General features: G+C 39.7%; 1 protein-coding gene across 3 annotated transcripts in view; it reads right to left on the minus strand.

Moving 5' to 3' along the window:
* LOC122875502 overlaps positions 1-27,403 on the minus strand; it is a 149,054-nt gene that overhangs the window by 104,775 nt on the left and 16,876 nt on the right. For 2 of the 3 annotated variants that reach the window (XM_044194708.1, XM_044194729.1), the window contains exon 1: positions 12,798-24,793. In XM_044194708.1, coding sequence (XP_044050643.1) covers positions 12,798-13,013 — 216 coding nt within the window. In that variant the 5' untranslated portion in view covers positions 13,014-24,793. Of the gene's footprint in view, positions 1-12,797; positions 24,794-27,403 lie in introns of those variants that run through there. The other variant, XM_044194719.1, reaches the window with a different exon arrangement.

Consider the following 27,403-nt stretch of genomic DNA (forward strand, 5'->3'; position numbering starts at 1 on the left):
TGCTTAACGCAGATAAATTATGAAGTGACTACAAGATTCTTAATTACCCCATCCACCCATTCTGAATAATGCAGGATTCTGCTTACAACCATGTTAGTGCACATTGCATGCAATAGTTAACATAACTGCTTAACACAGCCCTGGGCTCCCATGAAATGGTGTGTATTTCAGGATTAAACTAATTGATGGTGTCTGCATGTGTGAGTACGCCAATGTGTATGCTTCCATTGACTACGGCATGTGGCGCATGCTAAATGCAGCCATTCAGGAAAGAGACATGTGGCAGTGGACATGTTTACCCTCTGGCACTTGTCTCTGGTTCATCAGGCGTGAGAGGACAGGGGGCTTTGGAAGCATCTGCTGGTAAGAGTGGAGTGGAGTGCAGTGAGGCAAAAGACATACACAAATACATAGACACATGCACACAGACACATGCATATACATGCACAGGAATTACTGCCATTATGAATGTGAAAGTATAATTATGCTGCCCAAACAAAATTCACTGTTTGGGCAGCATATCTGCTGTGCAATGATAGACATGAGACAATTATAGACAGACAGCTTGGCCTTCATGGTGAAATAAAGTCTTTCTGAGCTGTTGGTTCATGCACAGGCAGATGATGATCTGTTTGGTGTACAGCTTGCTAAACACTGAAATAAAAATGCTAAGAAGCAGTAGTAAGTAGGTGTAAGAAGCAATGCTGAAGTTGGCTATACTCATCTGTCAAACATTTTGTAAATTTGCATCAAGTTTGTGTCTGGGCATATGTCCTGTCACAGCATTCTCCTGGTTGACATATAGCAATTGGGCAGGAGTATTCTCTTGTACAGAGTCGTTGTGTTGTCAGACCAGTCAATGGGGGTCCTTAGTTCTGCTGATGTTAGCAGCAGCTTCTTCTTAAACCATTTAACAGCACTCTATCACCAAGGAAAGTGCTGTTGGGTGGTTTGAGAAGTTTTGTGCACCTCCTTAACGCTACCACAGACAAACTCTGGAAGGGTATGACCCTGTTGAGTTTGAGGTTACAACAGAACAATTGAACAGAAAAAGTGACCCTGCGTAGCCTCTTAAGACCATGCAGCATGCCCAGTGCACCGTTCTGGAGGCAAACTATGGCCTTTGTAAGAGTTGAGTCTATAATCTAGGAAAGAATAGTGATGTCCTCCTACCTAGCAAGAGTGTCTTGAAAAGGATTATGAAAGCACTGCATATACAATAAAAAATATATAGCAACAAAATAGAATTTAAAAAATGAGTTTAGAGACATCTTCAGGTAAGAATAAAGAATTACAAGCTTTCTACATGTCCAGATGAGCCAACAGTCCAAAGCTGTACTGGTCTCAGTTTTTATTTTCATTGCTTCACCAGTCCAAAAAACAACTACTGTATGTTCTTAGTTATTATTATTACTATAATATGTATGATGCTGGGGTCTGATTGTGAGTGTTGCAGGATAAGACTCTTAGCAGTCAAAATTGTTATTGTGGGATGTCCTTGTGTCTGCAAAAATGACAAAGGTGCACGTTAACATATATACGCAGATTGCATACAAGATATACAGTTTAGTCTTGAAAGTTTTAGCAGAGCTGACAGTGAAAAGTAAAGAGGATTGTAGAGAGCAATTCAAAGAGGGTCTGTCAGTGTAACATACTCTCTCTTTGCAACAGCCTCCTTTCTCAGGAAAACGTGCCAGCTGGATGATCTGGCAGATCCATTTTGAGCTCTTGTTTTTCATATTGATTGAAAGCTTACACAAGTCCCTTAGGTGGGCCACGAGTACACACATGTCCTGCATAATTATGGCTAAAATAATAATCACAATTATTCTGCTCCATATTGTGATACAAAAAATCCTAATTATTCAATCATATTTAAAAACTATATAGTTTTATTGTACATCAACATTTTGAATTGACAGAAAAACCCTTTCACATTGTTTTTAATCAACATTAAGACAAATTGTAAGTTTAAATCTTTTAAGTTAAAAAAATACTTTTCTTCACACAGTAAATTAAATAAGACCAGATCATTCACCCCCACAATCAAACAACCAGAGTGATAATCATTGGAGTGCCTATCCAAAAATCCAGCTACACCTAAAGATAGGTGGCTAAGACAATGCAGATGAGTAAGCATAAGAGTATGAGAGTGTGTGTAAGAGTGTGAGTGAGTGAGTGAGTGAGTGAGTGAGTGAGTGAGTGAGTGAGTGAGTGAGTGAGTGAGTGAGTGAGTGAGTGAGTGAGTGAGTGAGTGAGTGAGCATCAGCACACTCAATTAAGAAACATGATGAGTGTCTTAAAGAAGCAAATCCGTCATTTAAGCAGTGTTGGCTCTATTAGAGCTGGGAAAGGCCAGATTCAGTAAACACACAGCGAAACATTCATATACACAACTATCAAGTCAAAAACTACACTAAATAAGTGACTACATACTCACACCTTGCCCAAACAAAATTCACCCTGACATAACACAATGATATTATACACACAGATACCTTTTCAATTCCCATCAGATCCTAAAATCTTCTCACAACCAAAACTGAGCGTTTACTCAAGATAGAAGAAGAGCAATTATATCACAGAGCTTTATATTATTATTATTTTTATTTTTAACATTGGTGCTTTTACATAGGCTGGCTCCATTATTCATGGATGGACTGTATTTATGGATAGACCCATTTGCGTCTCTGTGATTTCAGATGCTGTTACCCAGAATGCTAAAACCTTCATGCTGGTGGAACAAGATTGCCACTTTTATGGCAACATCTTGTGCTGAAATAAATCCTCACCTACTAATGTGTGCTGAGGGGTCAAGGGGTGCAATGAATGTGAAGGGAGCTTTCAGTGAGGGTAGCAATCTATCCTTGCTTCTCACTTATGCCTTTCCTTTAAAACACAATCACCTTGTACCATCATATGTACAATATGATACAATATGTGCTGCTACTATGCTTCAAAATCCACCTAGCTCATAAACATTCCGGCTCATCATGATGCCTGATCAACAACCACAGTGGTGTCTCACACTTTCATCAATATCATGATACTAATTTGAAAGATTAAATTGTATTTTTTAATATATCTAAAGATAGATTCTATTTCGTACGTGATTCGCCCTTTAATGGGATTCGTTATTGGTTTACCCTATCAAGGCTCCACCTCGGCATCCTGAGACAGATCTTTGCATTGGCCGCAAATCAGGTGGTAGCACGCATGCCCTATGAAACAGTGGTGTACCAGCTGCTCAGCTCCCTTTTCACTCAAGACATCTTGAGTACAGACATAGCACTCTGTGAAACCTTCGTCATCCTCCAGTGTTGCTGAGATGCAAAAAGATGCTAAGTAAGGTCCTGTTGAAGTTTCTTGTTACCTATTTAACCCTGCTCGCTCCTTCCGTTTTGCCTGCCGCAGAGGACTAACTAGCTGTGGTACCAGTGCCACAAGGAAGATGACCACCGCATCTGTCAAAAAGTTCCTGTGGGACTCTGATTTTCTGGTTCACAAAAAGTCAGGAGACATGCATTCGATAGTGTATCTGCCCGAGTGCTACATCAACAGCTTTTCGCATGATGCATCAAACATGTGAGTGGATGATTGCCATAGATATGAAAGATGCATATCTCTACATCCCCCATACTGCTTCGCCACAGAAAATGCTACATTTGCCTACGAGGAGGTTTTCTGCACTGCAGCCCCCTTTTCAGCTACTCTCTTACACATGGATTTTGTTTTCCCTTAATAATAACAACTTTCATTTAAAAACTGCATTTTGTGTTTACTTGTGTTATCTTTGACTAATATTTAAATTTGTTTGATGATCTGAAACATTTAAGTGTGACAAACATCCAAAAAATAAGAAATCAGGAAGGGGGCAAACACAGAGGTTTATTACCACAATGGCAAAATTGGGCAGAAATTATTATAACACAAATGAGAATAAAAATAGATAAATGCTCTTTTCTGTTATTTTATCTTGTTTATTACAGACTCAACATTCTGAAAAGATTGAAGTCAAACAGTATAGGGTTTCCCTGACCCACATACTGTAGTAATCATGTACCCAAAGGTGAGTTAATAAATCACTCATAGAAGAGTATTAGTTTTAATTCTAGTAGTTCTGATAAAACAGTATTTTTCATAATTTTTCAACATCATTTCATCAGATGGGCAAATATAATTACAAATATAATAAAATAACATTTAAGTAGGAATCCCCAGATCGTTCCGACAGTGATCGTTATCGGCTGATATTCGGTAAAAATATGCGATCAGAAGATCGGGATTAATGCTTTCTAGTCGCCAATTGTGAAAAACGATCGAGGACGCACATTGTATTTGTTTACTAGCGGATCTTCACCTCTCCAATATGGGGACTGCACAGACGCATAGCGACCTCTCCAATTTGGCGACCACACAGACGCATAGCAGCGACATACAGCAGGCAAGATGGCGACAAAGCTAACGAAAACAGATTTATTCATCTCGTATTATGTCTAACTGTAGTGGATCATAACATATTGGATATGGAATTAGTCTGCAGATGCTCCAGTTCAAGTTGAGACCAAACATTCCTAAGGATGTCAGTTTTTGAGCCACGACAAAGGCCAAAATGTGGTCTACAACAGACTACGTAGTTAAGCCTTGTTTTTAACCTAGCAGTTGTTGACCAATAGTGCACGCTACTAGATGGTTAAGAGGAGTGAGGAGTCAGCAGTCGGTATAAAACAAAAGTAGTCAAAAGCCAATTGCTCAATTTCTGGATTAAATCTACACTTCCCTGACATATTTAGTTTTCGGTAACAGGCTCATCAAGGTGAAAAAGAAAGAAGAGGGAGAGCCGGTGAAGCTTCAGAATTTTAAAAAAGAAAATGCTGAGCGATTTCTGATTCTGAGCAATTTAATTATAATAACTTGATGAACAAAACTTTGGTCAAAATATAAGACAGCGTTAATGTGGTTCATTTGAATTTCAAGGGCTTTTTAAGCACTTTGTTTAAAAAAGGGGGCTATTTTCAAGGTATTCCAGTACTTGATTTTTTAATACTGTTATACCAGCTGCTATAACAAAACAAAAAACAATCGGTATTGGCCGTGTATCTATATGACTCATAGACGATTGGCAATCAGTATAATAACGTGATCGTGGCATCTCTACATTTAAGTTCTCAGTATGGGAAGTGATGTGAAAATGCTGCTACAAATTTTAAGTTTTCAACTTTAGTTTCTAACAATTTTTTACAAAGGACACTCAGCCCCTCATAAATAATTGGGTGCCTTGTCCTGTCCTAAGTGTGCACTTCACAGATGTAACAAAAGGTAGTTATTGCCTTAACAGCTCCTTCCCATTATTGCTTAGTATTCACAAGTTACTGAATGAGATATATTGTGAATTTTGACAGAAAAAAATTTAACTAAATGAGAAAAAAAATTATAAAACATATTCAATAGATGAGCAACCATTTTGATTTTATTCAACCAAGGGCACTATCAGTTAAAAGGGCATCACTTTAATACAATGCAAGATCAAAAACATTCAAAAAGAAGGTTGCTATTGTAGTTCCTATTGTAAGATAAGATGTTTGTATGATGAACAAACATACATTTTAGAGATTAACTAAATTGAATCAAATGACAGAAAAGGACAGTGCCCCTACTCATCTTCCAGAAAGCTGTCTAGTACAGTCAATATGTTGCTCTTAGTGGCTTAGCCCACTAGACCAAAAATATTTCTGCAAGTTGTCTTGGATAGGGCTCTTAGAAGACATCAGAAAACAGCCTGATTACTGATATTTGACTTAATGATATAGACACTCTGAACCACAGTAAACCATATATATTGCATAAAATAGTACAGGTGGGTCAGAACCACTCAACTTCCACGTTGGCGCTTGTTGCTATGGATGACATTCTATCCTGTACAAACCACTGCATCTTGTGCCAGTTACATAATGTAGGTATCTCAACTCGATGCAGGTGGCATCTCTGTGGAAGTTTGTACATTGGCTGCACAGGAAAAACAATGTGAAAACAGTTCCAGTGATACCTGCATGTGCACCACAGCATTGGCCAACATGAACCACTTCAATATCTTCTTATGTGTTGTGCACAGAACTCAGAGGGAAGGACGCGAAGAGTATGGTTTTATTATTTCCTATTGTCCTGTTTGACATGAGAGCAGAGTTTTGTTTTGAATGGCAATGACTGTTCTATTTATGTCTCAAATGTATTTCTATGACTAAACAGTTTGTTCAACAAACAAAAAGGTGTCAGTCTGTGCCATGTACAAAGTAACCTGTTTCACTCTAATATTATGAGTTTAATGTTTTAGTTTGAGATAATATTCTAAGTGTTGTTTTATAGGCACATTGCAGATAATCAATTTTTGTGAGACACACTGAATACATATTTTTTCTGTTAAGAAAATAAAACATTGATCTTGACCTTCAAAAATGTTTGAATTGCTTAGGTCTACTTCTTCTTTGGAAACTTGCTGTTTTTGGCAACTCTTATTGCCAAATCTTGGTCATTACTACTTTGATCAAGCATACAGTACATGACATCATAGAAGAACAAGAACAAAATGAATGCACACATACACTAACTGCAAGCACACAAATATGTACACACACACACACACACACACACACACACACACACAAACCATATACAAACCAACACATGTACAAATCTACTAAAGCTTATTTCCTCCTTCACTATCAACTTAAACTAATATAAATTTGAAAGGCCAATGACATTTCAAGCAGCAGTGGATGTCTCACAATTTCAACATTTAAGTTAAGCTGAATTTAAAGAATGAAGAATGAAATTAAATTTGACCTCTGATGAACCTAAAGGAGGCGATGCTTAGTGTTTAGGATTTCCTTCTACCACTTCAAAAAGGATATTAAAATTAAATGTAATAATCAGCTACCATGACATTCAAAGTAGGTGTATGTTGAGAAGATAATGATGACCTTTATTGTTTTAGCTAATTTGTTGATTCCTCCTTTTGTATTTCTATTTATTTTGTATTAGTCTTCCTTATTCTATTTGATGATTTGCAAACAGGTTTAGCAGCATAATATAATCTTAATCCTACTTGTTCCCTTCAAGTGTCAGTATCCTTACCCCTTGTTTCACCCCTTAACTTGGGCCCATATCTTAGCTAGAATCATTCTAAACCCTAAAATGTTAATTAAACATGACTTCAATGTGTCATTTCCATCTTATTTCTGCATTGTTTTGTTTTATTGCATCTTCCTCTAATCATTATTATTATCATCATTACTAATGTTATTAAAAGGGCTTTAACTAAAATATAAAAGCACTTACTGCAAATCATTGGTTTATCCTAATATGTGCTGAAGTGATGTTTTAACTCATTTTTACCACAGGAAATAAGGTAATATGTAACTATAGTTCACATACAAAAATGTATATCAGGAGAACCAATCTGTGCAATTATCACAACTTGAATGTGAAATTTCCGATGCATATTCAGATACAGCATTCAAGTACAAATATTCCACATTTAAATGAGTCATTCATTAGAGGTAATGAAAGGTCTGTGCAGTATAATAAGCTGCCAGTTGAATGCTGATTCTAGAAAATAACTGCCCGCATACAGAAAATTAATCTTGGCAATTTCACGGTGTCATTATACACAAGGAAAAATGTGAATATAAAACGCAGAACCTCGACAACATAAAATAGCATAGGATAATGATCTTGACATTCTAATTAAGAAAGGTCAGAGTTGGAATTAGCAACACCAACCACAATCAAGTGCAAGAGAGAAAGAACCACAGACAAAAGGTGAAATTACATAACCCTGGAGAAGGGTCAGTATTTCGAGAGATGGTCCTCTTTCCTTCTTCCCATCCAAAGTCCTGATACAGCAACAGAGAAGGTGACACACTCCACTTATTTAAGCACGTGTGTGTGTCTCTGTGCATGTGTTGAAGAAAAGAGAGACACATCATGCTGACTTACATAATGCAATCTCCTTTGTCTCTTTCTGCTTCTCATAAGCACACGTGCCCTTACACACACACACACACACACACACACACACACACACTCATGTATACTGTACACGTCTGCTGCTATACAATCACTGTCCAACAAGGAGGGAACAGATGCCCCTTCAGGCTCAGGGGAGGCGGGCACACTCACTGTGTTTGTGTGCAATGGGGCAGTCTTGGCACAAACACATTTCTACAATCACAAGCTCTGCAGTGTCCAAGTGTGAGGAAATGTAGAAAGAGTGCATTCCGACTTCCAGCACAGAGGCAGTTGATGCAAAAATATGATGACATGAAGTCTGGAATTTCTGTGAGAACAGGCCCAGAGGATTAATTCAGAAAAAACAAACACGTTTTTTTGGTCAACATTCATGTCCTCAATTGATTGGAGTGCAGCAAAGTCTTTTCTCCAACGCAGTCCCCTGTGGCTTTTTTTCTCCCGAACAATGTAGAATTGTCTCTTCAGCCATTAGCCTCACATCAAGTATGCAAAGTAGGCCTATCATCACAAACGAGTCGTAATAGAATAATTGCAGCAAACAGAATCCTGCTGGGGAATGAGAAGCCCAAACAACTGGTATGCAATTTACATCACACATCAGGATGTGTCTGGTCCTAGTCTCCCTGGATGCTCTGTGCTGGGCTTGTCTGGGCTGAGTGGTGGCATCCCAGGGTCCTGGTAGAGACTGACTGGAGCCCACACACGCATGCCTTCAGATACAGCCTCTCTCTCCTGTGTTTCTCTCTCCTCTCCATCCTACCCAGCACTCAGCTGCCTTCATCCAACTGACTCATGAGGAAATCCTCCACAAGAGGAAAAAGCTACCAGCTCCAATGACAGGGGGGAAAAAATCTCAAAAGCGGGCATCAAAGAAATGGGAAAGAGCGCAGAACCAACGCTCTTGCAACAAGACACAAAGAAAAGTCAGAAATCGCTGTCGCTCCGCCCAGTCGAAATCTTCCGCCTTTGTTTTTTGCCTCTCATTTTATTTAGTTTCGCAGTTGTTTTAAAGAATTAGCATCTGCTACTGAGCCTTTGTAGAGAGATTTATGTGCCCCCCTACACATTTCTCCCATACCACCCGTCCCCGCCCCTTGCCTGCCTCCTTATCCCTATCAGTCTGCCAGACAAGTTTTTCCCACCCAGTCATAGTACCCTGCCAGCAACCTCTTTTTGTGGCTGTGCTTGTTTAGTGTGGGTCTGGTCTGTGAGTATGGTGCATGTCGTGCCAGCTTGGATAGGAGGAGAGAGGAGGAGGAAAAAAACTCTTTGTAAGTTATGGGAACACTATGAGACAGACGCAGGCGCTCATAAATTACACGGTTCATTTGCATATTCCTGGAATAAGACATTATGCAAATACTGGTCAATTTGCATAATGGATTCCTCTTGTTGCCTCAATTGCCCAGTTGCTGCTTTTTATTTAATAATGAAAAAAAACCCAAAAGAGTGTGAAACAAGAAGCCTTTTGCCACTGCTTCCCTGAATCACCAGACTGAGAAAGACTTCGAAGAGGACAATTTCTATCTTCATATTGTCTTTAATTATACATCCATACTACTGTCAAACAGAAAATGTGTACAGTACATATACTATACAGTCAGAAGAGAGAGAGAGAGAGAATATGTAAGAATTGATATAGCAATCGCATTAAGTATGTCACACGGTATTTGCAAGTGTTCATAAATTTCTCTCTCAATTAGTCTTTTTTAACTTGACTATTATAGCCAGCCGAAGCACTGCTAATTAACAGCGGTGTGCATACCCCCTTCAGAAGGAGGGGGATTTTATTAAATTATTAAACTATTTTTGTCTCCCGCTTTTAACCTCATCAGCTCCGTACCAAACGACCAGAATAAAAATCTATGAAAGAGAAAAAGCAGACGTGGCCAAGATAATTATTTAATCAAATATGCGCAACTGACGAAACAGCTAATGACAAGAAAGAAAAGATAGTTACCCCACACATATACAGAGCTTCATCAAAAATGTCAGAATAGTCATTTGTCATTTGTTTACAACATGTTTGTTACGGTTCTTATCCATGTCCCACAAAAGTAACAGAAAATGCAGCTTAAAATAACAGGATAAGTGATTGTGGTACAATAAGAGACAATTGTAAATAGAGACAGTGAAAGAGAGAATGGAGGAGAGTGTAGAGCTGGAAGAGAGGTAGGGAGAGTAAAATGGGAGAAGTATATAAAGAATAGAAGGTGATAGGAGGACTTTTGATTATTTATAAAATGCCAGGACAACATTGTGCGGTGGGATCAGCCAGCAAAACATCAACTTCAATCAGCTACAGTCGGATAAGCAGCTTGAGATTCTTCACTGTGTACAGTGGCACATTCAAGCACAGCTCACCCTAGTTTTTATTGCACAACACTAGGGCTTTTGGTTGGGTTGAGGCTCTCTCTTTCTCCATCCAGGATCAATGAAGAGGAAGGGCAAAGCAGAGGCACACCTAATGCCAGGCACCGAGGTTACACGGCAGGGCATAAAACAGCTAGTCAGCCAGCTTACAAGAGCTGTTAGAAAAAATCATCAGCTTTTAGAATCAATTAACCCAAATGGTAATTAATGTCAAGCTCATAGAAGAAAAAAGGGAGCTGGAAGGCGAGCGTACTGGGCATGTGGAAGGAAAGCTAGGGAGAGGAGGAGGCTGGGTAAGAGAGGGACTGAGAGAGAAAGGGGATGGGCAAATAAGGGAAACAAGGAGCGAATGCGGTTGATGGCAGAGAGAAGTTGGCACAGTGCCATCCATTCAGTGGTAGCACCAAGGCGGACTTCTGTTCGCTCTCTAGGATAGGTGGTTAGATGTAGCCTGGGAGACAGAAGAGTCCTCTCGTCATTTTGCTAGCGTCACATGCTTTGAGTTTTTCTTTTAGCTTGTTTTGGTTTTTTAGCAGATGGGTGGCTTATAAATATTAGAAATTGGAGCCAAGATACAGGTCTTTGGACACACATTCATCCTTACTTCAGTACCACCTTGGAGGACAAGTAAACATCTGCCGACGAAGACTTCAAGATGTGACCTACACCTGAATTTTGGAAGCTGCCATTAAGGGTGGATATCCAGCACTCTAAAATACAGCAAAACTGTTTATCACAGAAGATGTGAGACAGGAAGTGAACCTACAGTGATGGGTGCCACATACACAAGAGCAACAGAGGCAGCATTACATGGGATTAATGGAGATGGAAATTCTAAAAACCAAAAACAACAGAAACTTAGGGATGTTTTGTTGTTCCAGCGATGACTGGGGGGTGTGGCGGTGGCACAAAAGGAAGCTCCTCCCACTCGCTCCATCTTGCTCTCTCTCTAACCATCTGAGGCACAGCTCTCTGTGCCAGGAAGCCAGCCAGCCATCTGGGCAGGAGACGCCATGCCAACTCATTTGTTAGCAGTAAAGGACGTACCCTTGGAAGATGCGAGTAATGACAAACGCCATTTACATCGCTCAGTTGGCATTTATGGACTTGGGTAAAAGTCATTGGTTTGGAGGATGCCCAAGGAGCAATAATTTAGCACTTGCGGGTCTCAAGTGGTGCGCCAGCGGGAATGTGATGGCATCTGGCACGAAAACTGGCGAAGGACGAGGGAGATATACCACAATTGAGCCACATCAACACAATCGGATACCCTTCACGTATCAGTTGCCAAAAATAAAAGAGAAAAGAACAAACAGAGACATTACAGCACCTGATATGACTAATTAGAGCAACATTTGCTTCGTTAATTAGGGTGACATGCTCAATCAAAGGAACGGCTTGAATTATCAACAAAAGAATCCATAATGGGGATAAAACAACAAAAAACAAGATGAAGACAAAACCGGCAAACTGTTCAACTATTAGTAGAGGGTTTGAAGCGAGTGCCTCTTTTTGTGCCAACTCCCTTCCCCCTTTACCCCAGATTTTCCCTAGTGTAAAACTGCCATTTCTTATTGCACTGGTTGGCAGCCACATTGAACGTCTACAGTGCCTATGCTGCTGCAACAGACGCTGCCAATCTGCCAATCATTTGTGTGCCTGCCTAAAAGAGGAGGGGGGAAGAATGGACCTGAGGGACTGTGCTTGAAGCTCAATAGCAGCTGTTTACAATGTCACAGACACAAAAGAGAGACAAAAAATGCAAACATAAGGATGCATACTAATGAACTGCCAAAACAAATTACAATCAGCAGACAGACAGGAATTAATTAACTTTTTTTCCCTCTATTTGTACTTGTGCTGATCAAAATTAATCACACATCCTGTTTTCCTCCAGAAGATTTTTTCTGTGACAGGGGAAACTTCTTGAAGCAGAACATTTAAAAAAGTCATAAAAAGATTGTGAATTTCTACATCTGCAGCAAGCCAAGCAATAGCAGAGAGAAATGTAGGCATTTGTGTGATTCATCTATATTCACAGCAAGTATCATGGACTTGAATCCTATAGATTCAATATAGTATCCAGCAGTATGAGAGCCAAGTGAGAGAGGTGGCACAGACACAACAAAAACTCGTGGAATGGGTACAGAAGGCACAGGAACAAGGAAGCAACCCGAGTTCAAGAGACACTGAGGGGGAGGTGCTGGCCTGCCTGCAACCAAACTGGGGGTAGTGAGGCCGTGGGAACTCATTAAATCCTCCACACCCACACCCCACGTCTCCACGACTTTTTTGCCCCCTTCTTGCCAACCATCCAAAAGAAATGAACAAACTCCACCCTTTCAGGATTTTGCCTCCTGCGCTAAACTCTCATAAACAGATGCAAGCAGACTTACCAACTGGTTTGAGTTGCGGGGGTTCGGGGTACTCTCTGGGTCCGGAGGAACGTTTCTGTGGTTCCCGCGAGGTCTGCTGGCATTGGGCACGGAGCCAAGGATGGGCATCGCTGCAAAGACACAACGGAGGCTTTCATTAAGTTCGTTTTCATTGTTAATATGCACAGTCGGAATTAAAACAGTAATTAGCAACGAAGGATATTCATCCACTGGCATCCAACAATTATTGTTTTAATTTTTTTTCTCCTGGATATCTTTGGACAAGAGGCATGGTTGTGCAATATTAATAATTAAGGAAGTCATCCAAAGGGAGGGATTATAACATCTTTGTGCTTGCTACCCAACCTTGGCACTACCAAGATGTCTGAATCTTGTTGTACCACTACTGAGGAAGGACCGCTTAAAAGAGGGCATCTTTTTGGGCATCTCAAATGTGATAATCGTGATCGCAACAAATACGATTAACAATGTAATTTGTAATTGGTGCTGTATTTTTTCCATATTCATCGTGGCGAAACATGTGGATATTCTAATCTTTTGGAGATAATGAACTTTGGATAATCGCCCTTTTATATTAATTCCATGGGGGATGTTAATTGTGCAGCGTCTTCATTACACAAATGGATTACAAAAAAAGAGGGCTTGCAAGAGAGAGCAGAATGGAATGGGGGGTGGAGTGTGTGTGTGTGTGTGTGAGAGAGAGAGAGTGAGAGAGAGAGAGGGAAAGCAAGAACGGGGATATTTTTCTTCCTTCGTTATATGCCAGTAGTCAAATAATGCCACAGTACTCACAAACAAGCAGAGAAAAGCTCCTGCATTGCCAGTGATGTTCAAGTGCTCCCTCTTGGAAAACCTGGTCTCTTTGCTCTCTGCCTGCTCTCTAGAGCACCAACTCTCACATATGAAGACATATGCCTTTCCTGGTTCTGGATCTTACAAAACTGGAGCGAGAAGAAACCATCCTGGAATCTAATTTCTCTCAAATTGGATATTATTTGTGTTATTCAGATGATTAGTGCAGCATTGATCTTTATTAGAGTGGCGTTGTTGGCGCCTGGCCGAAGCGGAATGCAGAGGAGACAACAGACACTGTGGCGGGCACTGGCTAATGTCCTCTGTGCTTAATCATCCTACAGCAGGATGGTTTTATGCATATTTCATTTGCATATCATTAAATCGCTAAGGTATACGGACAAATGGCAGCGGAGAGCGAGGGACTGGAAACAGAAAAGCATAAAATATAAAGAGAAGAAAAAGCGACTCATTATGCAATGACAATCTTCAAAGCTGTGTGCCTGGTGTCTGGCAAACTGCCAATTCGTTTAATTCAACATTAATTAAAAAAGTCAGTGCACTCAACCTTTCCGACACGGATTAATTTAGCACCTTACAATCTGTGCAAGGAGCCATCTCACATACAGTGAATGTCTGTTCACGTAGAACTAATGGATGTTTGTGCATTTGTGAATGGAACAGAAATTAGATTATTATTGCGATTTCAGACTTCATGAAATGTTTGCATGTGACCAGCTAAATCGGGACTACAAAGAAATAGTTTGAACAATTCATCGTCAATTTTGTGAGCGTTCATGTAAGGGTTTAAAATGTTATACAAATGAGGGGAGAGCATTGCAGGTGACTATTGGCAGCAGGTGTGAGCCAGACTCATGGGAGACTGAGGACTAAAAACCTTCTTACTTGATGGGAATAACTGAGTTATTCTGCTGTTCTATGTATTCCCCATGATTTTCCTACATGAGACAACAAAAACTGCTTCAAGTTATTCCTCACATAAACATACCCCAAAATAAACCCCACAACCAAACCCAAACCTGATTCTCGCTTTAGAATCAGGCCCATTATATTTGGATGAATTAGTGATAAATTAATCCCCCACACACACACACACACACACACACACAGTCACACACAAAGGACATACTGTGAGATTCAACATTTTGCAGATTTTATGAACTTGCAAAAGAAAACAACAACACATCACATACAGGAGGATGTAGTTAATGAAGAGAAACACACTGTGACCCAGTATAGCACTTTTGAGCGTTCCAATGGATCATTCTGCCTCCTCTTAAGTCAATCTAATTTCAATAAAAAAATAAAAAATTTTAATTTCAATTTAAAAAATCTTCAAGGTATAAAAAGGAGACTGCAAAAAGCCTCTTTCTTAAGAAATCTTCCAAATGAATCACTTCCTAAATAAGATTTAGATTATTATGACTTTTAATCAAAAAGTTTAAAAATAAAGAATGGAGCCAAATTTTAAATTCAGTTTGTAATTGAACAAAATCAGTTTTCATACAAAACAATACTTCGGTGAGGTACAACATTAACAGCACAGAACAACAATTCCGTGGTAAAATTTTACTCCTCAGAGACCTGTGTTTCTAATTGCGGATCTTCCCTTTTCCAGATATCCTTGCTTAATTCTTCCCCTACGCAAGGCAAATCCCCCCCAAGCCAGAGTATTCAAATGAAGTGAGCTTCACGCCTCACACAATTAGCCATGTTTAGTAATTTGAGAAATGATTGCCGCAGGTGCCAGGAGGAGGGGCAGTACAGATGGGGAGCAGGCTGGCAGGGGAAGCCTAGTGAAATGGGTGGTATTAGGCTGGCGCTTTGTAACCATGGCACATGCAGATGTCGCTGTAGTTCTTCCAAAAGCTTCTACCACCCGAGTGGGAGGGAGGTAACGAGTAACTCGTTTGGCATCACACACCTCCACCATGCGTTTCTATGGAGGAGTGTTAGTGTGCAAGAGTGGTGGAGTGTGGGAAAGAGGCTGGCAGCCAGGGCCAGGGGAGCTGACGTTGGTGAGACCAGAGTTAGGGGAGATCCCTCCCTGTATGAGGGAATGTGCAAGTAACCATGGTGAAGCACAGGTAAGGTTAAGCAGCACCAATGAGGTCTCTGTGTATTTCTGAGCCATAAGATGGAGACATTATGCAGAGTGCTGATATAAATGTGCATGCAGGCCCTCTGTATTATGCATCATAGTTCACACAGACAGTTTTTCTGCCTCGCCTCATTTCTTGCACTAATAAGTCAGCTGTATACCATGCTGGGTCAGTGTAACCTCACCTAAGCATTTGTTCCAGGCGTGACACCTCATTTTTTGGCTTATCACACAGGCATGGAGTTGGTAGGAATGAACCATACTTGTAGTGAAATCCATGCACCTATGAGCGTGGACTGCCTCGGCTAAGTAAATAGTACAAATACCAACAAACACATACATACACACTGAGAATCTCACTGAGCATGCAGCACTGTCCATTTAGTGACTATATTGAAGCCAAGCTGTGAAGCAGCACTATCTCTTTAACCACTGTCTTGTCTAGGGTCTGCAGATTAATTGGTTCCTGGTAATTCTTTCAGATTAGTATTAATACGCTGCCACTGAGGCAATTGAGGAGACCCACTGTATCTAGCCGGCTCTTCATAAACTAGTGTGAAGGTCAACTGTCAATCAACCTCCACAATATGATAATCAGGCTTTAAAGTCAGCATGAGGATGCCATTAACACCAGCAGTAATGGCTGATGAAAGAACTGTCATAACGGCAAGCCTCCAGCGATGAATGCTTATAGATTGGCTGGGAGCAGAGGGAAAGAGGAGAAGGAGGAAGCTGAGCCATCGAGTGAATTTGTAAAATCCTATCTTTGACACTATAGGTGAAAATGGCACTGCACATTAGCAACAACTTTCAGCCAAGAACACTATATAACTAGGAATATTTAGTAGCCCCGTTTTTTTTTTACCAATATCACAAATTAGGGTCAAAGCTGCACCGCCTTCTTTTTTTCACTGAAAATGCAAGAGTAAAATAACCTTGCACTTGAAGGACATGTCAGTAGGAAGTTGACTGTGAGCTCACTCCTTGAACAGAGCAGTCATTAAAGCATACTATGGCTGTCAGAGAGATAAAGATGTACCATCACAGTGTAACTATCCTGCCTGGTCTTTTGAGAAGCTGCTGCCTGTTTGCCTGTTTCAGTGAGGGTAGACTTGACTGCCCATGAGAAACCCACTGTATCCTGAATATAGTAGGGTTCCCAATCCTATGGGATATAGTGACTAAATGCCCCTTCTGAGTCCTGCATGCTTAGTGAGATTCTGTATGTGTGTATGTGATTGTTAGCATGTGTACGGTTTACTATCTGTGCAATACAAAGAGACAAAAGATATGAGAGGCCTGCCATGGTCCCTGTCCAGGTCAGAGTTTAACAAAGGAGAAAGGGAAAGGAAGTGTGGGGAGGGGGTGCAGGAGATGACAGTGTGAAAGAAATGGTATGTCTATGCTGTGTCCCACAGGGCCTGAACTGGGCGGCTGGCAAGGGAGCCATTACATGCGTGTCTCTGACAGCTCACTCTCTCATTACGCCAGCAGACAGTTAACACCACCACTCTTACACCCCTTTGTAACACAGACTATATCATCACCCACCACACACACTTTAATAGTTTTAGTGGCTGCTTTGCGTTAAAAGGAGCAACTTATAAAGCATGCTACTTTACATTTGAGCCACTTCAAGCCTGGTCCAGTTGATATCTTTGCCTTGGTAACGTCAGGTGATGGCTTCTTTTGATAGACAAACTCGAAATTAGCTCTGCTCAGGGTTCCCATAAGAGATTTCAAATGGTTTCTTTTACATTGAGTTTTATATGAAGAAATATATAGTAAGCTCTATAGTAACGATCCATTTTGTTGATCAAAATGTGTCATATTGCCACATTAATGACACTTTTTACCATATCTGAACCACACAAATCTAATATAAAGAGAAAGCTAATACTAATCAGCTTCAAAATTGAGGATATACAAGTGAAGTTTATATTGTTGGAAAACAAGAATGTAACTGTATTAAATCACAGAAAGATCTGCAGCATCTTTAAATAAATCCCATTTCGGGTGTCCATTTGCTGAACTGCTGTTACAAGGTGCTGCAAGCAAATGTTGTCAACCAAGCCAGAGGTAGGAGATACAACAGGAAAACCAAATCACATAGCCCAAATGACATGTAAAAAACTCAACCAGTCACATGACACTGTTTACCAGATGCAGAGGGTTGCAGCAGAGGTACAGCGAATGAAACTGCATGTATGAAAAAGTTTGACATGTTTGGCTAACCACCCTCTGTACATTCTGTGTGTACAATGATCAAAGCCAAATGTTTTGGTCATAAAACTACCCTTTTGAATGTGCATACCTGGTAAAGTTTATTTAGTTTGGAGTAAACTGCTCCTTTGAGTCCACTTCTGCTGTAGTTTTCATCACCTTGTCATTATCATCCCTCCTTTCCTACCTCTTTAACCCCAGTTTTCTTCTACCCATTAATGTGTCTCTAAAGCCACTTTCACACTGGACAAAAAACCCACTAACACCCACAAACATCTGGCTTTTGTCTTCAGTGGAAAAGGGAACAATTGTCAGTCATTCCCGGGTCAAATGACTCTGCAGTAGTCATGGGTATTTATCGGCTCCAGCTCCGATTGGCAGTGATGGAAACAAGACACCTGGGTGGACACACTAATTCCCCCGCCTTTTCTGGCACTATGCTTTGACGCGCGTTGAAGTACCTGACATTGGCACATAATTAGTAACAGTTTATGGGAACAACATACAATGGCGATTTTTTTCTTTGTATCGTGCAAGATGCAACACTGGCAAGACAGTAAGGTGAGAGAGCTTCTCCTGATTCGGGTGGAAGAGGAAATAAGGATACAGGTTACTAATGTTAATGTTACCACCGTAACATTAGTTGTATTTCCATTAATTGTAAAGCAAATTTGAAGCAAACTTTTGAAATGTCACAATAAAGAAAAATAAAGAAAATGCAAATTAGGCATGTTTCCATTAACTGGTTTGGAGCGAATAATCTAATCTACTTTCGTCATCCTGCAGAAATTGGCGGTATAGGCTATGTTACACATGGCTGTAATAAACAGAGTAGGAGAAGTAGAGGTTGCGAACAGGAAACGAAACCAGTTGTTTGTCAACCACTAATAAACCTCAAAGAACAAGAAGAAACAAAACCAGTCGCCTTGGCCATCTACGAGGGGAAAATGGAGAGGTCTTCAGGGATTTGAAATTATTCTAAGACGTCAACAGCAGAAACAGCTTCTTCTTCTTCTTCTCCTCCTCTCGGAGCAGAAACAACTGATCAGTCATGCAAGTTCAATGTTAGCTGTATCTAAACTTATTCGGCAAAAGTGTTTCCATCTCCCATTATGTGCATTAACTCTTTTTCGAAAAAAAGGCAAAACCCACCTCACGCGAGCATTTAAACTTTGATGCGAATTTCAGAAGTTTCCATTAACATTTTCTAATGTGATACATCATGCATTAAAATACGTTATGGAAATACGGTTCCTGTCACTGGCCTCCATGCTGCTTTCTACTGTTTACGAACACTGTTTTCCGGTGCGTTTGTGACGTTGAACGTGACACATCAGAAAAAAAACAATGGGCAATGGGAAAGGAGTTAATCGCCTATTTTTAGCGGTTTACTCGGGTTTAAATAACCTGTGTGTATGCACTAATTTTGGTGTTAAAAGGGTATAATAGAATATGCTGATTTTACTTGGCTCACCCCTATTACTCCCCTGGCTCTCTCTGCTTTGATAGCATTGTCCTGATACACTATGCTGCCAAGATGATCTCCCAGAGCTCAGCATGTTGGATAGACAGCTACAGTACTTACTTACCCTGTCACATATGCGATACTATTCTAATAATACTAAAGTCATGCTGAAACACTATGAGCCTGTGACACTGAAAACCTCTAGAAATTACGTGTTACTCACAATTTACAGTACTGTGAGGAGACAACCTGTCTGGTTGAAATCTCCCCTGTCCCACCCACTCAAAGGAGCTGAGGCTGTGAATGTGATGAGAAAAAGGCACGAAGCACTCATAAGAATAGAGCTAGGCAAGCACACATGAACATGACCTCTGCTGGCTGTGGAAAAATTCTGCTGCCTCCACACTTTACTGCTAAAGGGCAATGACAGACTTAATTGGACTGAAAAAGACATTTCTTCAAGACTTTTTGGCAAATCCTCCCGCTAAGGTTATGACTGCTCAAAAGAAGGAGCCAACTTTGGATATGTGAAGCAAGAGGACATGCATCAGTAGCTGTTTAAGTACTGTAGGCATTAGTCAACTCATTGATACAAAATCTTGGTATAAATAGAGCAAACAATTTCTGCATGGAGCTGTCCACTGTCCATTCCCAATCTTTCAAAACATGCCATTTAAATGAAAAAAACAAATGTGCACACATAAAAATGCAATACAGAGGGAGGCCAAATACCAAAATTGGGGGAAAAAACAATCCTCACAACTGTGGTCATGTTCAAGCTAGCTGTGACAACACAATCAAACATCCTGCTCCTGTAACTTCACAAAAAACTGAGTCAGTCTGAGTAGACTGTAAGTTTGCATGGTTCTAATGCAGTGTCTTTGCGTTGTTTGCAAAAGCAGCTTTGTTTGAAAATGATTGACACGAGAGGCTTGTAATAAGGACCTTGAGGCTCATTTTCATTTTTATTCCCACAAGCCAAAGACATTAAGCAATGTTTTCAGTGGAAATCTGGAGAATTACCTCGATCACGGCTAGAACAAAAGGAGGAAATGTGCTTTTTAGAGCAAACAGCCTTTTATGCCTTTTACTTCTTAGAACTTTTTATATAGATTTGCCTTTTTCTTGTGTGTCGACTCTGAGGAAAAGGTTCATTAAAATGAAATGCCTATTTCTCCTTATATTTCTCATCGTGGTGGACAGGAATATTAGCCAATCTCTGCATGAACTAAAAAGCCAGACATCCCACAGCCAAAGATCTTTGGTAATGTTGGCTTTGTTAAGAGCACTATGCTCTTGCCTGCCTACCATCACACTAGTCACAGTGAAGAAGATGTGCAGGATCAGACAGACAAGAAAAGGGGGAGGAATAAGAACAAGGTACAATAGAGAGAGGGATGATGGGTAAGACATAAAATGGGTTAAAGATACAATTATGTAAGACTGGGTTATAGAGCAGCAGACTGTAAATACAGTAAGAACGAGTGAGCTTCATGCCACTTTGAATATGACACCAATGATCAGTTACAATAAGCAGCATTTAACCAACAAATACCTTTGACCTGTTGTACAATGGGGGACAAAGGGGATGAGAGATTGATGGATGGAATTACTGTAAGGAGAGAATTAAGGAATACTGAATGTGTCAAAAACTTTTACACTCAATTTATCAGACTCTATACTTAGATAAGTTATCTCACTTAATATAATTACATTTAAAAGTAACATGCTAAACCAAGGAAAAATAGGCAAGGCCAATGTTTTGATATACCTTTTTAGCACCAGCATGAGGTGTGATCATATTGGGGCAATTATTTGCCCACTCTGACGACACTTGGCAGAATATAGTGGTGATGTGGCAGAGACAGCTGTAAGTATGAACTTAAATATGAACTCGATGAAAAACAGAAAACACTGTGTCAAGGGCAGTAGAGAAGAGCATTACAAAAAGTGGCACATAAGAGCGATGTAGACTCGGACACCACAGAGACATATGTACCAGGATCTACTGTGATTGAAGTTGTGGTGAGCAGAGAATGAGAGAAATTAACAAGACAAACATCCAGAAGACAGAAACAAGGAAATGAGATAAGAAAGAGTAAACAGATACATCTAAACACTCTTGAAATAAACTAGCTGTCTTCTAGTTGGGAAGAAAGGGCTCTCTGATGTACAGAAGTGACAGGAAACATTGATGTCCCTGGAGGCCACTTTGAACGAGCATTTGTGTTATAATATATAACTGTGACACTCATATATACTTATATGATATATTGTATTAAACAGAATAAGTTGTACCTAATGGAGGGATAAAATAAATACCTTAATATTCCTAACACCTGGCTAAGTATTATGGCACCAAAACTGTTCATTTTAACTGCGTGGTTATAGATGTATTTGAAATTCGTCATAGTTATATCTTTAAAATGAGCAGAACATAAAATTGAAGGAATGCTGAGAGCTGCTCAGAGTTGGAAGCACCAATCACATTAATGAAATCCTCTTAAACTGTCAAAATCATGACTGAATCAAAACAATTAGGCTACATTTCAATACACAATGAAAAAAAAAAATTCAACAAAGAAAGAGGCTTTTCAGTTGGACCACATATTTCCTAGCAGCTACAGCTTGGTCAGTTATTGAGGCCCTTTGTAGAACTGGCTGCACACAAATAATTGCTACAATCAGAGCTGATAGGGATAGGTATCCAAAAAAAAAAAAAATCACATTGTAATGTGGAAGTAGTATTCTAGCTAAAAGTGAATGGAAATATGGATTTTTGACATACTACACTGTCTAGCTTGTAATCAACAAAATTGGTTGAGTTGTGATATACGCCAATATTTAAAAAAATGTTGCAGCCTGCATTTTTTTTAACAACTCACTTGTTATTCCTAAACTTGATGCTGAAATAATAAATAAACCCCAAATCATGCTTTTTTTGAAAATGGAACATGGAAACATACTTTTCTGTTGTCAGACAGCTTACAACAGTGTTGACACAACTTAAAGCACCTGAACAGCAAGCATAATGTGTGTATGCTTGCAAGTTCCATTTAAATGCAGTATGCCGTATTATATGTCTATTTGATACTTTTGCAGCAGCAAAGTCCATAACCTGTTCTCATATGTTGTTCTCAAGAGCTGTAGACCTCAATTATGGCAGCAAGACAATGTACAGTACATCACATGAAAACCCTAGCCCCAAGAGATTTTCTAGCCAAAATAACCATAATATTTATTTTTTGATCAATTAATAGATAATCATTTACTGTATGTATTGATATTATCTAAGTGGGTTTTGTCACTACACATCAATGTATTTTTCTCACGGAGGACCTGTTGACTGTTGGCCAAACAAAAGTGTAGCTAATTACATTACTAATGGCTTCATTTCATTCAGTTGTGTCAGTTTCAAGGCCCCACTATTGTGCTTGCTTGCTCACTGGAATGGGTCACTGAAATGGAACCTAAAATGGAACAGAACAATTTTGCTAATGAAGCACTTTCTACTCCTATCTTTATCCACACATGTGCAAAATACAAATAAACTGACGTAAAAAACAAACACATACTTGATTATGAATAGGGTCTAAATCAATGTCTAGCAAGGAAAGACAACCAACAGCTCCTTGCAGATGCATTTACAGGTAGGAACTCAATGATTTGTTAAACGCACATAAGACCCATTATCACATGGCACATTACATCATTTAGTAGTGGCCCCACCGCAAATATTAATGCTAAAAAAAAAGGGCCTTTGATACAGAAGTAAATTGGATTTTCCCAGCACTGTTTCGTAATTTAAAACATCCATCATTTATTATTATAGAAAAGAAATAAAGGGAAGAACTGCCTTTGGCAGCATCAGGAATCCCTGTGCTAAGCCACCAACTTTGTGCTTTTCCACACCCTGTCAAAGCAGGTAACATTTTATAATCTCTCAGAACAGGTCAATGTGATGGCAGACCTGCTATCTTTTGTTCTTTTTTCTACTAAAAATATATAGTCAGTTATTATGGCTTTTAAATGGTTTAAATTATACATTTAGGGCTTCTGCTTTTTTGACATTTGCTTTTCACTGATTGTCAGTGCATTCATTTTCATTTGACATCAGTGTTGATGTCATGTCCCCCAGAATCAAATTTGAAGGAAGGGAGGGAGGGAGGAAGGAAGATCAATGGAATAAAAAAAATACAATAGTACAATAGTGCCATGGACGTCTTTTTGTTCAATTGAAATCCTATTGCTGAACTGACACAATATTAGTACTGTGTTTACATACTGAACCGTATGCACTAACATGATGTAATATTCAATTAATTTAAGTCAGTTGAATGATCTAATAATTTATCAGTTTCACCATGTTTTGAGTATATTATGTATGACAATCTCCAGTAAAAATCAGACCTTAGGACTGAGAGTACTCTTTATTTCACCACCTTATATACTTCAGTGCCAAAAGTCAGCATCTAAGGTGCATGGAGTTTCTATACCGTTTCTCTTTTTCTCCACACTTATTAGGTTCAAATGCAAGTTATCTTAAAACATTGAAATGATTTATATGGTAATGGGTGCTGAGACAGCAATGTATATGCATCTGCATGATGGATATGTCATGTCAGAAAGGTGATGGACACACTGGTTTGAATGGCCCCCACAGAAACAGAAGGTAGTGGTGCATCTCTCAAAGACACTCAGGAAATCCTTCTTAATAAAATCTCCTCCATGTCCTTTTATAATCCTGCTCTGTATTATCAGTATGTTGCAGCTAAGTGTTGCAATTAGACAGGCCTTTTTCATGCAAATCAATTTGACAGCACAACAATCAGTTAGTTATGCTAGCTCCTGCTCTCTCATTCTCCCCTCTCTACTCCTTTGCGCCCTTGCTCTCTGCCTTCTACTTCATTTTCTCTGGCATTTGCAGAGGTTGCTACATTTGCATTACTTATCATATAAGGTTAGAATATGCACCACTCAAGGCAAGAGAATATGATTATTAGCATAGTATTACAAATACAAAATGCATGTCATTTGCCTCACTCATGCTCCAATGCAGCCCCAAAATATAACGGGACCATACTGCACTTTAGCTATTCAAATCAAACATGGGATGATGGAGGAGGGACCTGTCCATGGCTTATGTTAAAAAAACACATGCAGAGCCAAGTAAACATGTCTAAGTACTGGAGTTTTCCTGTTTTACATATTGCGTCCAATCTTCCTGTGTGTGGAGGCTTGATACCAGGCATCTGGGTATCAATTTACTAACTAGAAAAAACTGCCCCATGGCTGTATGCCTCTGCCAACCAGTCAAGTTGCAGTTTTCATCCATGTTTGTTCAGACTCCTAATATATGTAGTGCATACCTGGAAGGAATTTAATAAAAAAGGTATAAAGTGTATTTTTTGGCTAAATGGAAGTTATCACTATGATGATGATACATATGTATGATTCCAGTGAATTGTCACGGCATTGGCAAGTGGAGAACAGGACCCAAACACAGACAGAGGAGGGAGAACGAAGACTTGAGTGGTTTATTTAAAGCTTACTGACAGGTACAGGTAGGCAGACTGGTACACAGGTTAGGTGGCAGGCGGGTAGGTAGGTAGACGGGCAACAAACAGGTAACAGACAAACAGGCAGCTATACATCCAAAAGGCAGAGAATCCAGAGCCAATATAGCAACTGGGACGAACTGACAATGAACAAAGGAAACACAGAGACTATATACACAAGTGAGGGCAGGAAAACAGGTGAAATTTACAGTGGAGCAAACAATCAAAACTGGATGGAAAAGCAAACAAAGACAGAAAGTAAAATTACACAAGACACATGAGGCAGCACACTTACAAAATAAAACAGGAAACAACTGAATATACAGTGGTGTAAAGAATATAAAGTGTTTGGCCCCTTCCTGATTTCTTATTTTTTTCTTTAATATTTTGTCACACTTAAATATTAGTCAAAGATAACACAAGTGAACACAAAATGCAGTTTTTAAATGAAGGTTGTTATTATTAAGGGAAAACAAAATCCAAACCTACATGGCCCTGTGTGAAATAGGGATTACCCCCTAAACCTAATAACTGCTTGGGCCACCAGGGGAAATCAGGAAGGGGGCAAACACTTTTTCACACCACATTGCATTGTTAAACTGATTAATGAACGATTATCATAGATGTATTGGCTAAACAGATACACATGTACTTGATTACTATGTAAAGATAGATGTGTTTTGTGAGGTCACAGTGACCTTGACCTTTGACAACCAAATTCTAATCAGTTCATCCTTGAGTCCAAGAGGACATTTGTGCCAAATTTGAAGAAATTCCTTCCAGGCGTTCCTGAGATATCACGTTCATGAGAATGGGACGGACAACCCAAAAACAAAATGCCTCTGGCTATGGCTGCCTCCAAGTACGGCTACCGCCGCATGTTTTTATGCAGGCAGCAGCCATACTACACATGACAGGTGGCACTACAGTATCGAGTCTTGACAGGATTTCAGCCTAACAACATTCAAGCACAAACACACACCTACACTGCATGACTGCATGAAATGTACATGTGTTAAAGGCTACTCCAGCAGCAGGTCCCTCATACATTATGATGCATGTGCTGTTGGAAGGTTGGTCATTGAGAATATTAATAGATACCATTTGTTCATAGGAGGAGTCCCATCAAAGGGCTGCATGGACTTGTGCTAGTATGATGGATAGATGTGGCTTTATTACCATTAAAAAGCATTTACAAGACATTTACAGATATGGAGTCAAAATTGCAAACAAGCTGTTGGTTTGCAGTTCTGATGACTACGGATTACTGCAGATTTCCTCCAACGCCAGATTGTTTGCATAATCAATAGCACAAGTGAACTGAACAAGTGTGGTGGACATAAGTAGGTAGAAGTCAATATATTCATGTTTATTGTGTGCGTGTGTGTATGTGTGTGTGTGCATCACGTGTGTCCAGAGGGCCTTTTAGTCTTGCAGTGGTGGTGTCTCATTAACGTGCCAGCCTACTATAAAAACGATCTAAATTCATCTCTTCATCAAAGTCCTTAGTTAAGTACAGAGGCAAGATGGGGAGACAGCCAGGCAAAATCAGAAGGAAATAACTGCATGTGATCTTTTTTCTAAGGGTCAAATAAATTAAATCTGACAGAAAAAATATCGGGGGAGAATTTAAAAGAGCTGTGGGTGAGAGATGAGAGAGAGAGAGTGTGTGTGTGTGTGTGTGTGTGTGTGTGTGTGTGTGTGTGTGTGTGAGAGAGAGAGAGAGAGAGAGAGAGAGAGAGAGAGAGAGAGAGAGGGAAGGGAAACATAGAAGAAGTGCTGCAGGATGGTCTGTGTGCCTTTAAACTGAAGTCTCAATCTCACGTAGTTTTGTTCCTTAAAAGGAAATCAGAGGGCTTAGCTGAGGCATTGCCTTGAAAGTCATGAATAAACATCAGATTGCCTTTCTGTGCATACATCATACATCACAAGATGACACTACCTAATGGAGGAAGATTTCTCGCCCTCCGACACATGAAAAGGCAGTGAAATTACCCACCAAACCATGCAGCCGCATGGTTCTAAAATGGACCGCTGAGGGAGAGAAAGGGAGGGGCTAAGTGGGAGAAAGGAGGAGTACTGAAAAAAGGAATCTCTTAGTAAAATGGATCCCTTCGATATTCACATTGTCGGATTGGCGAGCCTATGTTCAGTGCAGAAAAAAATTAAATATACTGTAATAACCATTTACAATTACAATGAGAATTTGGTTCTTTTTGCATGTCTCGAAGGACTTCTCAATGTCTGTACTCCACTTGCCATAAATGAGACCCCTTCTATCATTTCTGCAGGTGTTGATTCTAATAACACATTAAGTAGTGGTTGCCATTTCAGACCAGACATTTAACAAAGTGAAAGAGTTATTATTCCAGACTCTATAGGAAATAAATTGCATTTATCAGTGTGTCTCCGCTCAAAGAGTGAATTTGTTATGAGGGGCAGTCGA

This window comes from Siniperca chuatsi, linkage group LG1 (genome assembly GCF_020085105.1).
Source record: "Siniperca chuatsi isolate FFG_IHB_CAS linkage group LG1, ASM2008510v1, whole genome shotgun sequence".
Lineage (NCBI taxonomy): Eukaryota > Metazoa > Chordata > Actinopteri > Centrarchiformes > Sinipercidae > Siniperca > Siniperca chuatsi.